The following is a 12,543-nucleotide window of genomic DNA, read 5'->3' on the forward strand; positions in this document are numbered from 1 at the left end:
CTTCAACTGTTTCAGATTCTGCTCCTCTTCCACATCAGTCACAACAAGTTATTAAATTCCAACACTGTGACCGAGTTGGCCATAAGAAAGATCAATGTTTTTATCTTCACCCATGTGAGCACTATCATAAAACCAGTCATTCTTCAAACAAATGCTTCAAAAACAAGCCTCTTGCAAGAACAAAGATTCTTCTTGGATGGATCTCTTCTTAGCAATGGGCATCAACAACCAAAAAGATATTTCAGTGATATGTCTGAACCTGTTCTAGAGTATTGAACAGTCTTGCAGTTGAGTTTTCTTCATCATCTCACCTTGTATCTGATAGGGGGGGAAATGATGGTCATCTACAAGCTTCAAAGCCACATCAAGTGAGCCTGAGCCACAACCTGACATACCAGATTCAGAGTTGTAGCCAGAGACAAAGATGCCCCTGATCATGCCTTCAGTTAGTGATGCCTCTTTAAATAATTGGGGACACTTCCTCTAGCAGAAGAGTTTAGCTTCTTGCGAGTTTTGGAAGAGTTCCAGGAAGTGCATTAAGCATTCCAGAGTTGTTGGTCATCCTTAAACCATCACAGGTTGAGACCTCCCTTTTTAGGTTAAGGTTCTCCCTTTTATGCGGGGTGAGACCTCCCTTTATTGGTTGAAGGTTTCCCTCTTCAAAACATTAGGAGCACTTCCTCTAGCAGAAGACCTGAGCTTCATGCCAGAATTAGAAGAGTTTTGGGAACTACACTAAGCATTCCAGTGTTGGTGGTCATCCTTAAACCACCTCCCTTATACCAACATTTCAGAGAGCACATTTAGCCTAGTGCTTCCATGCATTTTTGCACATTTTCTATTACAACTCTCTTCTTGGACTCATACATAACCCTTCGGATTAAGGGGGGGAATGTTGGACACCTAATCCTCTAAGGGTTGGTGTGGAGACTGAATAGTCTAAGGAAGTCCAAGAGACGCGGGAATACGAAACCAAAGGTCATGAGAATGTACTATAAATGTATATCATTGTCAATAATAAACACACGCTCGTGTTTATCATTCATCTCTTGTGTTACCATGTATGTGTCTAACAATAACTCTATTTCTAATTTCTTATAATTATTATATTTACAAATAATGTAAATTCTCAACTCCACCTTAATCAATAACTATGAATACTTTATAAATATTAAACATATTACTTGAATGAAAAAAAAAACAATATTAAGCATATTAATGGACAAAAAAATCAAATGAAAAAGATCTAATTTTTTTAATTAAATATTTTTAATATATTTATTGTGTTAAAAAATGTTTTTAGTTTAATAGGATAGAAATTAGTTCAATAGAATAAATATATTGTAACATAATATACTACAAATATTTTAATTTAGTCAAATTAAAATAATAATAATAATAATAAATGATCTATAATATTCATATGGAATAAAATTTATTTAAAAGAGAAAATTAGATCCATTTTAACTCATGTCTATGTCTATGGAATATGGTGAAAGATCAAAACTCTAAACCTCTGAAAATATATTTGATATTTCATCAAAGTAATATTATCATTCCTTGAATATAACACATTGGATATGCGTTGATTTTTAATTATTTGTTATTTGACCAAAAATTTGAACGCCCCATTTGTAATGTTAATTTTATAAATAAAAAATAATTTTATTATTATAATTTTAAATCTATTTTATTTATTTTATTATTTTAAATCTATTCTTTTAAATTGGGATGGGTGAATGCTACTCTCGTCTTATTGAGTCATCATTATCCATCGACATGAGTTGTTACAGTGTACAATGGTTGTCATGGACACGCAAGCAAAGAGGTGCGATACCCACCAACCAAAACGTAGCGAAAACCACAGTCAGCAGTGAGCATTAAAAATTCTATCAAGAAGGCCATCTCTTATCCTCTCTGACTTGGAATGACTTTACTACGTACATTAGAAACTGCGAATGAACCTCTGACGGTGCCGTAAGTGCTAAACGGTGCCGCCGGGATCAATAAATCCCATGCTATCGGGTCATAAATGACCGACGGGTGCATATGTCCACCGTTCGATTTTGCTAAGGTCGAAATTGAACAGTGGGTATATATACCCTCGGTTCATTTATGGCCCGATAACATAGGAAATATGGTTCACCGTGCCATAGGGGCAACATTTATTTTCCAGTTTATGGAGCTATTAATGCGGTTATAACTATTATTACTGTCAGTTTGTATATGTTTACCATTAGTTTTATACTTGTTTAAATCTAATGGTCACGAATTTATGATTTGCTAAATATTGATCATCGTGCTAGTGACATAACTGCTAAACGGTGCCATAGGGGCAACACTTATTTTTCCAGTTTATAGAGTTATTAATGCAGTTATAATTATTATTGCTGTCAGTTTGTATATCACCATTAAATTTATACTTGTTTAAATCTAATGGTCGAACATATACAACCCGATTGCATTAATAAACTTATGACCTGTTAAATATTGATCACCCTGCCATAAATACAAACACAAAAACTTTGCCAACCTCCCACATTCTTTGGACGGGAATTCCGAGTATGAAAGGACCGTATAAAAAGGAGTTATCTATAATGCGACTTTTTGGAGATTCAGGTGACGGAATCCAGCAGAAGAAATTGCTAAACGGTGCCATAGGGGCAACACTTATTTTTCCAGTTTATAGAGTTATTAATGCAGTTATAATTATTATTGCTGTCAGTTTGTATATCACCATTAAATTTATACTTGTTTAAATCTAATGGTCGAACATATACAACCCGATTGCATTAATAAACTTATGACCTGTTAAATATTGATCACCCTGCCATAAATACAAAAACTTTGCCAACCTCCCACATTCTTTGGACGGGAATTCCGAGTATGAAAGGACCGTATAAAAAGGAGTTATCTATAATGCGACTTTTTGGAGATTCAGGTGACAGAATCCAGCAGAAGAAATTGAGGTTAAATCTTGATTTGTTGCAGTTAAAATGGTTTTTTAACTGCATATTTGGATTCAGCACCCTGAAAAACCCCTGGGACGCTTTCATTGTGCAGAAACTAGCTATCAAACTTGCGATTCCAATAAATTCCTGGCGGATTTCGACCGGAAAAACCCGCCAGAAAGACTTTCAAAAAGTTGCGTTATAGACAACGGTCCTTTCATACTTAAATGTCTATACATAACATTTGTGATAAATAATATAAGTTTTTGAAATTAATATTATTTAAAATTAAATTAATTTATTAATTAATAATTAATTAAAATTAAAATATCATTAATAAAATTAAGTTATTTATAATTAAAAGTAAGTTTATTATCAAAATTGTATGTTGAGTGAATTTAGGTTGAGGATAAATGTAGACTGGATTTTTTTTTGGGTGTGGATAAATATGATTTAAGCTATAATATTAATATAGTGATTTAGTATTATTTTTATTATTTAAATAATGTTATATTTTTTAAAAAATATATACATTTAAAAAAAATATGAAATATTATATACATAAAAATATTGATAAAAAAAATTATCATATTATTTAATTAATGAATTAAATTTTTGATATTATAATTTCATTCCTTTCTAATTTTAATATACATATTTTATTATTTTGAAGGAAAATACTTCTATTCATAAACAAAATACAAAATGAAAAAGATTACATATTTATATTGTAATGCATCTTCATTAATGATTTAGACCATAGTTTTGGGTATACCATTGAAACTTGACTTTGATAGTAGGTAGTTAATTTGATGTTATCAAATTTTTAATAATATAATTTTTCTATTTTCAAATTTTGATATATAATAAATTTTTAATAATTATGAAGGAAGCTCTTTCAAACACAAAAATAAAATGATTACATATTCATATTGTAATACATTTTTGTTTATAATTAATATACAAATTATATCATAATTTTGGGTGAATAAAGAGAACTTGACTTTCATGGTGGGTAGAGGTTATCATTGTTATCAAAATTATTTTAATGAGAAATAAGTTTGACATCTAAAGACTTCTACTTTTTACTTATAGATATTTAATAATATTAAAGGAAACTATTTTCAACATAGAAACAAAATGATTAGATACTCATATTGTATTGCATCTTCATTTATGATTAGTTCATGAATTAAAGACCATGACTTTTGGTATACCATGAGAATTTGACTTTCATGGTGGATAGTTGATTTTAGGTTATCATTGTTATTAAAATTATTTAAAAGATTGTAATGAAGTTATTTACAATACAATATTCAACTCTTATTTGATTGTCTTTTATTGTACAATAAGATTTATAAATATAATTTCCTTAAAATGTTCACAACATTTGGGTCCATAAGTCAACTCCCAAATACATGAAAGTTCATAAATCATCTTAGAAAATGCATAAAAAACATATATACACATAATAAATATATCAAAATATATGACAATACCCATAAATTAAGAGTGAGAAAGGATTTAAATCTAAATGCATATTCTAGCTTAATGTGCTAAAAATATAAGTTCACTACAATATATTATTTATCAAGAAACTCTTTAGAACACTTTCATGTGTAATTTATCTTCAATATTGACTAGTATAATAAATCATCTATGCTGGAAACTTTTTGTTGTTAACTAAAATACTTCGATACCCATAGCCTTCTTAGAAGGTAGTACTTTTTTGTCATAAAATATAAAATTTCCATACATATCTATACAAATAATATATTAAAATAAACAAATATGGTATTAAAGTTTATAAAAAAAACCATCCACAAATAGAGTTCTTATAGTTTCTTCCTAAACAGAAATAATGCAATCATGAATTATCGTGTTATGAATTAATATAAAGTTATATGTTTTTATTGTTTTTCACTCTATTTTAACTATATTTAAACAAAACCAATAGCTACTATTTAACTATGTATACCTTTCAAAGTTTAATAATTAAACTAAGTGAAAAACTATATTGTTTTGTTTAATTGAAAACAATAAATTACTCACATAAATACATATAAAATCCAATCATATATATATTTTTTGAAAACCAAAATTATACCAACTTCAAAATTCTTTTAATTTAGAAGATCAAAATAAAATAATAATAAAAAAACGAATTTAAAAAATTTCTCCATTCAATTATTTGATCAATATCCTCGAAATACCGAGCACGAGGACCCAAAGAATAAAATATCTTCGAGTCTTGAGAACACAAACAATACGTAGAATTAGGAGTTAATTCACAATTTCTGAGACGAGACGGGGCAACCACTTGAATAAATGGCGTGGCGAGTTTGAGAAGTTACTGTATGCGATTCAACAGAGAGAAGTGGTATCATGATCCTTCACCATATATGCCCAAAACAGAGCATTCGCCATACAACCATATACAATAGCTGTGAACGATATATAAAGAAAGCCCAAACACTCTAAATTTCGATCGGTCCAAATTGACTAGTTAATTTTTTGAGATCCCAATCGTGTGGGATCAAGAGTGAGTTCAGCAGAAGGTCGAAGCCAATCAGCAGCATTGATGAAACTCCTGTCCAGAAATGGTTTGGCTTCTTCATGTGTGAGTTCCTTTGTCCATCCGGATTTCATGGCAGTTTCTGCACCAGGCCCGGAGCATTGGTACATTCCATAATATGCAGTGCTGAAATGGGAACATAAATTTAGTCAATCTGTGCAAGCCTTGCAACACAAGAATATACAGTACAAATGGAAACAGAAATTTAGTCCATCTGTGCAAGCCTTGCAACACAAGAATATACTAGAATGAGGATAAGCCAATTTTTGTTACTTTCAAAATAATTGGTAAAAGCCAAATTTTGTTACTTTCAATTTTAAACATGTAGAGAGAACACAAGATTCATATACCAGCATTTATGCTGAAATTTACTGACATAGAAATTTAGATTAGAAAAAATTGGATTAATCCCCTAACACTATGTACGAAAATGGTTTCTGAATACCATACCTTTTACGTCCCGGGTGACCAAAGTCTGACCAGGCTTCAGGCCCGAGGTCGACGTTGAACATTGAATTGATGTAAACAACGCGAGAGAAATCACGCCATGCACGCCCAAGATATGGACTGCCAGGCCCATTTATCCGACATTTCAGAAACGCAAAGCCCGTAGGCTCTGATGGATCAGCACGGCCCTGAGCTGTTATGGCTCCAAACTTTGTCAGTGAACGTATGGCACAGCGCTGCAGGTATAATATAAACAGTATTTTAGGAATAATGCATTTTTCCAGGCAGAATACAGAAGCAAGGTGGCAGAAGCTTTAGATTACAATACAATGTATGGCCCATAAATTGATAATGAATCAGATTTATATAAACCTCGTATAAAGATTTGCCATTTCCAAAGATGTAGTCCACTGAGCCCTTAATGGTGCACTGTCGAAAATAATGGCTGCCTTTATCATCGAAAAGAGTATCCTGGTGACCAAAAAACCCGCAGCTGTAGAACATAGCCATTTCTCCTGAAATCCTCATTGCTACAGCTTGTCTATATTTGTTGACCGAATTGGGAAAATACGCATCGTTCTGTACATCAAAAGTAAATAATCCCAATATGTCAAACAGCGTAAGAAAACAATCTGATCATTACATTAAGGAGGTTATAATAACGAAGATTTCGTTGCATATAGATGAATATGTTAAAATGATCAAGTAGGTTATAATAATAACAGAGATTTTATTGCATGCAGAGGTGTAATGTAAAATGATAAAGAAGGTTATAATAACAGAGATTTTTTAACTAACTAGTTGGAAAATTGGTAATTAGACATCGAAATTCCAGGAAACAACAAAATTAATAAAAAGATTTGAATAAGACAGATTGCAATCAGCCAGTCAACTAAGACAGTCATATATGTCTTATCCATCTGGATAGCCCCTTATAACTAAAATGAAAGTGTATGGGTTTTTTCTCAATCCAGCTTTTTCACAGCAATGATTCCTTTCCATTCTCATAGTTACATACAACTTTTGGTTAACGCCTGAATCTAGTTTCTGTGCATACAAATGGATGCCGATTTGCTTACATACAGGAAACAATGGAAAAATTGGTGAAGATCTAAAGGAAAACAACATAAAATATATTCCACTATAGAGCACAATTTTTTTTATCAATTTCTAATATATATTTTTTTTAATATGGTGAGAAAATTTATAGTAACTCAGTTTAGTGAGAATAGATATTATTGACTGCCATCTATTAATGCAGGTTAACTCATCACTATTATGTATGGAAAATCATGTCACCTTGAATGGAATTACCCACTAGTGATACCTAGAGGGCTAAGTCACATGGCACAAGGACACGAGACATTAAGGACAGATAAATACAAGTATTCTACATGAGACACAATGACACATTTTATATATATATATATATATATAATACTGAAATATTGTTATAGTATTAATTTATTAATTTACTACATAAATGATGTTCATTGCTCACAGTTCAATGTTCATTCTTGAATCTTCATGTTATTAACTTAAGGGGCATTCTGCCTATTGCACATATGACATCAGACACTGATATTTTTTTTCTGGGCAGTTTTAGCTCTCTTGTTGACTAGTATATGAATATGACTTACTCAAATTGCACATCTTGGAAAATGTGGGCAATTGCAAGACAGACTCAAGTAGGTAGAGCCCTATATATGTAAGTCAACTCTTTGTAGCCATTGAAATTTGCAATTAAAACAATACAATGGCTATATATGCATGCTTTCTTCATTGGTCAAACTTGGAGATATGCAGGGAGTCCAAAAATGTTTTGAAGAGTGGGAATTGGATTGCCTAAGTTATGATATTAGAGTGCCCAAAGTACTAATTGATGCCTATATCACAAAATGAATGATTGAAAAGGCAGGCCACAGAGTCTTTCTTGAACATGTTTTAGAAAAAAGAGGAAAACCAAATTTCAGAACATGGGAAATGTTTGTGGATAAATATTTAGAGAAAAACAAATGAATCAAGCTATAAAGACCATGAAGAAAGCTATTTCAAAAGTTAAAAATCGTGAATGAATGGTAAGGGACATATGAAAAGGCTCTTAAATACATTGATACAAATTACATAAGTATGGGCCTATGGAATACAAAGAAGCCCTGCAAGCTCAAAAAGAAAAAATTTAAGCCCCAAACCATGAATGCTATTATACAGGACCTAGGTCGATGTGAAGTTCACAATTGGAAGTTCACCATTGGAAATCGCTAAAAGAATTTCCAACACAACACAACAATGACTCCAATGAGTAAACAATGACCAAGTTCTAACACTCCAGCGAGCTTCGACAGTGAAAAATGACCCAAGAGACAAAAAAATGAACCATGCGCGGGCTTTATGAGTGATTTTTTGTGGGACCCCTGTCCTTACGGGCGATTTATGAGTGAATTTTTGTGGGACACGTGTCCTGGGCAAAAATGGCTTATGAGTGACTTTTTATGAGACACGTTTCCTAAAAGCAAGTATGAGTCACTTTTTGTGGGACACGTGTCCTAAGGGGCAAAAACATTAAGGCACGTTTTTGTCACCTGGAAAACGCTTGTCACTGTTGGAGGACACAATTAAAAACATTTTAGACATGTTTTAGGTCATGTTGCACGTTCACTATTGGAGGACACGATAAAAAAGGTTTTGTACATGTTAAAAACAATTTTTTAAAAGCTCAACCTATTCTTTATATGCAAAAAAAAATAACTCTTAACTAAAAAACAATATTAAAGAACTTCCAATATATACTCGCCTATTAATATAATTAAAAAAAATTATTATTTATATTTATTAAAATAATTAAAAATATTATACCAATAAAAAATTTGCTCTCTCCAAAACAATCAGCTTAGGAAATGCTATTGCAATTCGAGAATCAGGTTTATGTACGGTTAAATTTTTTGGAAAACATCACATTAAAATATTATGACTGTGTTTCATTTTCTGGATCTAATATATGATACTCATAACACTAAGAGATATAATTGTGAATATATACATGCCTGGAATGAGATATTTGCAGCAACAAAAAAATCCGACTCTACAGCAACAGATGCACTCTTGTAAGTGCCAATGGGTCTCCCAGTTTTATCCAGCGTGTACGCAGTATCACCCCATGTTATAACGGTTGAACGTTTACCTTGTCCCTGAAAAGTGATGCGTGGTTTGGTCTTGGGGACGAAAACTTTCTCTCTGCATCATAACCGTTATCAAATTAATTAAGATTTCAGAACTCTCAGACCAACTCAGGTCATTCTCGGTTATTAGTTTTAAAACAGGATCAGGAATACATAGCTTTGAACATAAAAAAGGAAGTTCCAGCCTGACTCTAATTTCATGGAGAGCTAATCTTGATATGAAATTCCAAGAATGCCGAAAAACTGATACCAAAAGCAAGAAAAGGGCAAAGTAGAAATCCTTATAAAAGAACAGAAAGGAGAAAAAGGGGTTGGACTAATAACTGTATTTCTGGGAATTTGATCTGGTGGACTAATTATTACTCTTAGATATTAATCTCATTTAAATTTTTAATATAATAGTAAGAGTTTGGAAATCTATTCAACATAATGGTAAGAGTTTGGAAATTTATTAACATAATGATAAGAATTTAGAAGTTTACTAATACTTACTGGGGTTTTAGTGTAATGAAAAACCCTAATATTAAAGCCTCAGCTAAGTACATAAAATGACTAGCCTCAGCTCAAGCTGATTCTCATGTAAAAATGGACTGACCACACCCTAATAACATGGACTAGCCATCCACTCAACATAATATTTAAAATTTTAATACCTGACATATTTTGGTGTAATGGCCAATCATATTGGAACCCTGGAATACAATTGGATTCTCATACAGAAACACGAGAGACTATATAACCTGCATCACCCATGCTCTTAATAGAAATACAGCTTTGACAGTCCCAAGAAAATCAAGGTTCTCTGCAGGCAGTGTGGGTTAGATCCCCATTCTTTTATCTGGAGTGACTATAGAACCTGCATCACCCATACTCTTAATAGAAATACAGTTTTGACAGTCCCAAGAAAATCAAGATGCTCTACCGGCTGTGTGGGTTAGATACCCGTTCTTTTATCTGTGTTAAATCTTTAATATAAATTTATCATAGATGGGATTTATCAAGATAAGTCTATGTTGGTGGTATTCTGAATTATAAGATTCAACCAATTATTAAATGCTCTTTTAACAGATCTAAAAAAATAACTCAGAACAAGATTCCAGAGATCAAACACATTCAAATATCATCCATGTTTTCAATATAGTCTGGCATTGGCATTAGAATTTCAGAGATCAAACACTTTGAAATATCATCCAAGATCTCATTCCACTGTAATTCCCAACAAATGCAAAGGCTAATCATTATTACGCCCAATTTTTAGGTCAAACACATTCAGTCATCATCCAACAACTTCAAGAAACCATAATTCCCAACGCTCACAAAACTTCTCTGTTTCCATGAATTTTTTTCTGGACACAGATGGGCTAAAACATTAGGACTGAAAAATTGAATAAGCTAAACTCACCTGTAAATCCCACTCTGTATGTAGATGACAACTCGCTGTGGATTGTCGTCGGGAACTGAGTTTACAGCATCTTGTATACGCCGGAAATCTGCAATTCCCGTCTTGGCAACGGTTATCACTTTGGCTGGACCCTCTCCATTTACATCTGCAGTTGCAGCATCGTTCAGGAAGCTGGTCAAATCGCCACCATTATTAGGGACGGTCTTTTGCTTTACTGTTTGCAGCCAATTCTTGAAATCTAGTTCTGCCTGAGATTTGCTGGTGCCATTGCCCCGATGATCATTTGCAGTTTCATCTGAAAACTCCAGGAGATCACTGGCACCATCTTGAAAACCAGTACTGGTCGATGTTGGAAGACCGACACCATGAACGACGGGATACAGCTCTGTGGAGAACACTGCAAATAGCAAGATCGCTCCGATTCCCATTTTTACCGGACTATCTCCTCAACCCTAAGCTTGTGAATATGTCTTTCCAGATCTAGCTGAGGAGATGGTCTAACAATTCTTGAACTACCAGTAGCCTGTCATTGCTATTTCCTTATGTTCTCAGTGTTCTCGCTACTGATCTTTGTTACTTCTTATATGGAAGGCGACCTGAACCTGCTTTGGCGGGCTGCAATTTTAGCGCAACTACCGTCTTGTTATTCCCGGTATTCTGCCAAACAAACTGAACACTTCTCATCCTTTATTGGTGATTTATTGTTCTGGCCAATCTGGCAAACAAATTGAACCCATCCCATCCTCCTTTAGTGGGATTACGTGGTTCACAGAATAAACAGTTTTTCTTTCTGATCCAGACGGGATTCGGCCAAACAATTTGAAGGCATCCTTCTTTAGTGGAATCATTCTGTTGGCCATTTTTGGCAAACTGACTGAGCCTTCTAGTGAGATTATATTTTTCATGTCCAGACTTGGCATTCTGCTGGACAAACTGAACACATCCCTCATTAGCGGGCCGGATTGTTAGTCTGGCCAACAAATTCATCCCATCCCATCCCATCCTCAAGAGTGATAATATTAGGAAAATGACAGCTTTGAGGAATGTTTTTGGTGTTATTCTGCACGTTGTGACTATACTTGGATAATGACAGCTTTGAGGAAAATTTTGGTGCCATTCTGCACATTGTGACTATACATGCGGTCTCTGGTGTATCATATGAACATAGTTAGAATTCAGAGTTCAACATATTTGAAGGAATAGAATCCATGTTGGAAAGGATAACATGTATCATCTTAATTATTATATCAAATCAAATTAATATTTTTAATTATTTAATTTAATAAAATTTCAATTTTAAATATTTAATTTAATAATTTTTCAATTTGATAACATAAAAACACATTTCTTTAAAATATATATTTATTTTATTATTTTCTTATTTTTTACTAATTCTTAATCATTGAAAAATAAAAACTAATATTTAATTTGGGACGTAAATCACTTAATATGCCTCTAGAGTTTCACGACAAGGTCCCCCCATGCCTAACTTTCCTCTCTTGTGAGTGATACCACTTACCTGGATTACCTTCATTTTTGGGTAAGTATATCATATAGTGACACATTTATCATTTTATTATTTTAATAATTTTTATGTAGAGTTTTAAAAGATTTTTTTGATCTTATTAGTCTTTATCGCTTGCAGCATAGGGCTATAGTAATCGGTTTTAGTTTTTAACATTAGTTAGTGTTCATTTTAATCTAAAGTTTTTTTATCTGTCCTAATAAAACAAGATTGTTCAACGTATCAAGTTGATATAATGATTTGATAGATCAATCAAATAGTTGATGATCTTATTTGACCTCTTCCCGAGGCAGAGAGACTATATAGGTTATCTTGTTCATTTTTTGGAATTTGTATTTTCAAAACCAAAACTAATTCTAGCATTAGTTAATAGACATTAAATGTTGGTTTTTTTTTTTTCGGCAATATTTGGTTCGTAAAACATTGTCTATTGTTGGTACACACGACACACCATCGCACACCAC

General features: G+C 32.7%; 1 protein-coding gene across 1 annotated transcript; it reads right to left on the minus strand.

The window, feature by feature from the left end:
- Positions 1 to 5,132: 5,132 nt before the first annotated feature.
- Positions 5,133 to 11,431, minus strand: LOC149173706 (putative pectinesterase 68). Its single transcript, XM_089427975.1, has 5 exons — positions 10,555 to 11,431; positions 9,018 to 9,207; positions 6,346 to 6,552; positions 5,977 to 6,209; positions 5,133 to 5,652 (listed from the first exon to the last, which is right to left on the minus strand). The coding sequence occupies exons 1-5, from the start codon at positions 10,980 to 10,982 to the stop codon at positions 5,454 to 5,456; spliced, it is 1,257 nt and encodes a 418-aa protein (XP_089284101.1). The 5' UTR covers positions 10,983 to 11,431; the 3' UTR covers positions 5,133 to 5,453.
- Between the last annotated feature and the right edge of the window lie 1,112 nt (positions 11,432 to 12,543).

This window comes from Pinus tabuliformis, chromosome 4_2, assembly GCF_031772625.1.
Source record: "Pinus tabuliformis cultivar Carrire ecotype Pingquan chromosome 4_2, CPIR1, whole genome shotgun sequence".
Classification (NCBI taxonomy): domain Eukaryota; kingdom Viridiplantae; phylum Streptophyta; class Pinopsida; order Pinales; family Pinaceae; genus Pinus; species Pinus tabuliformis.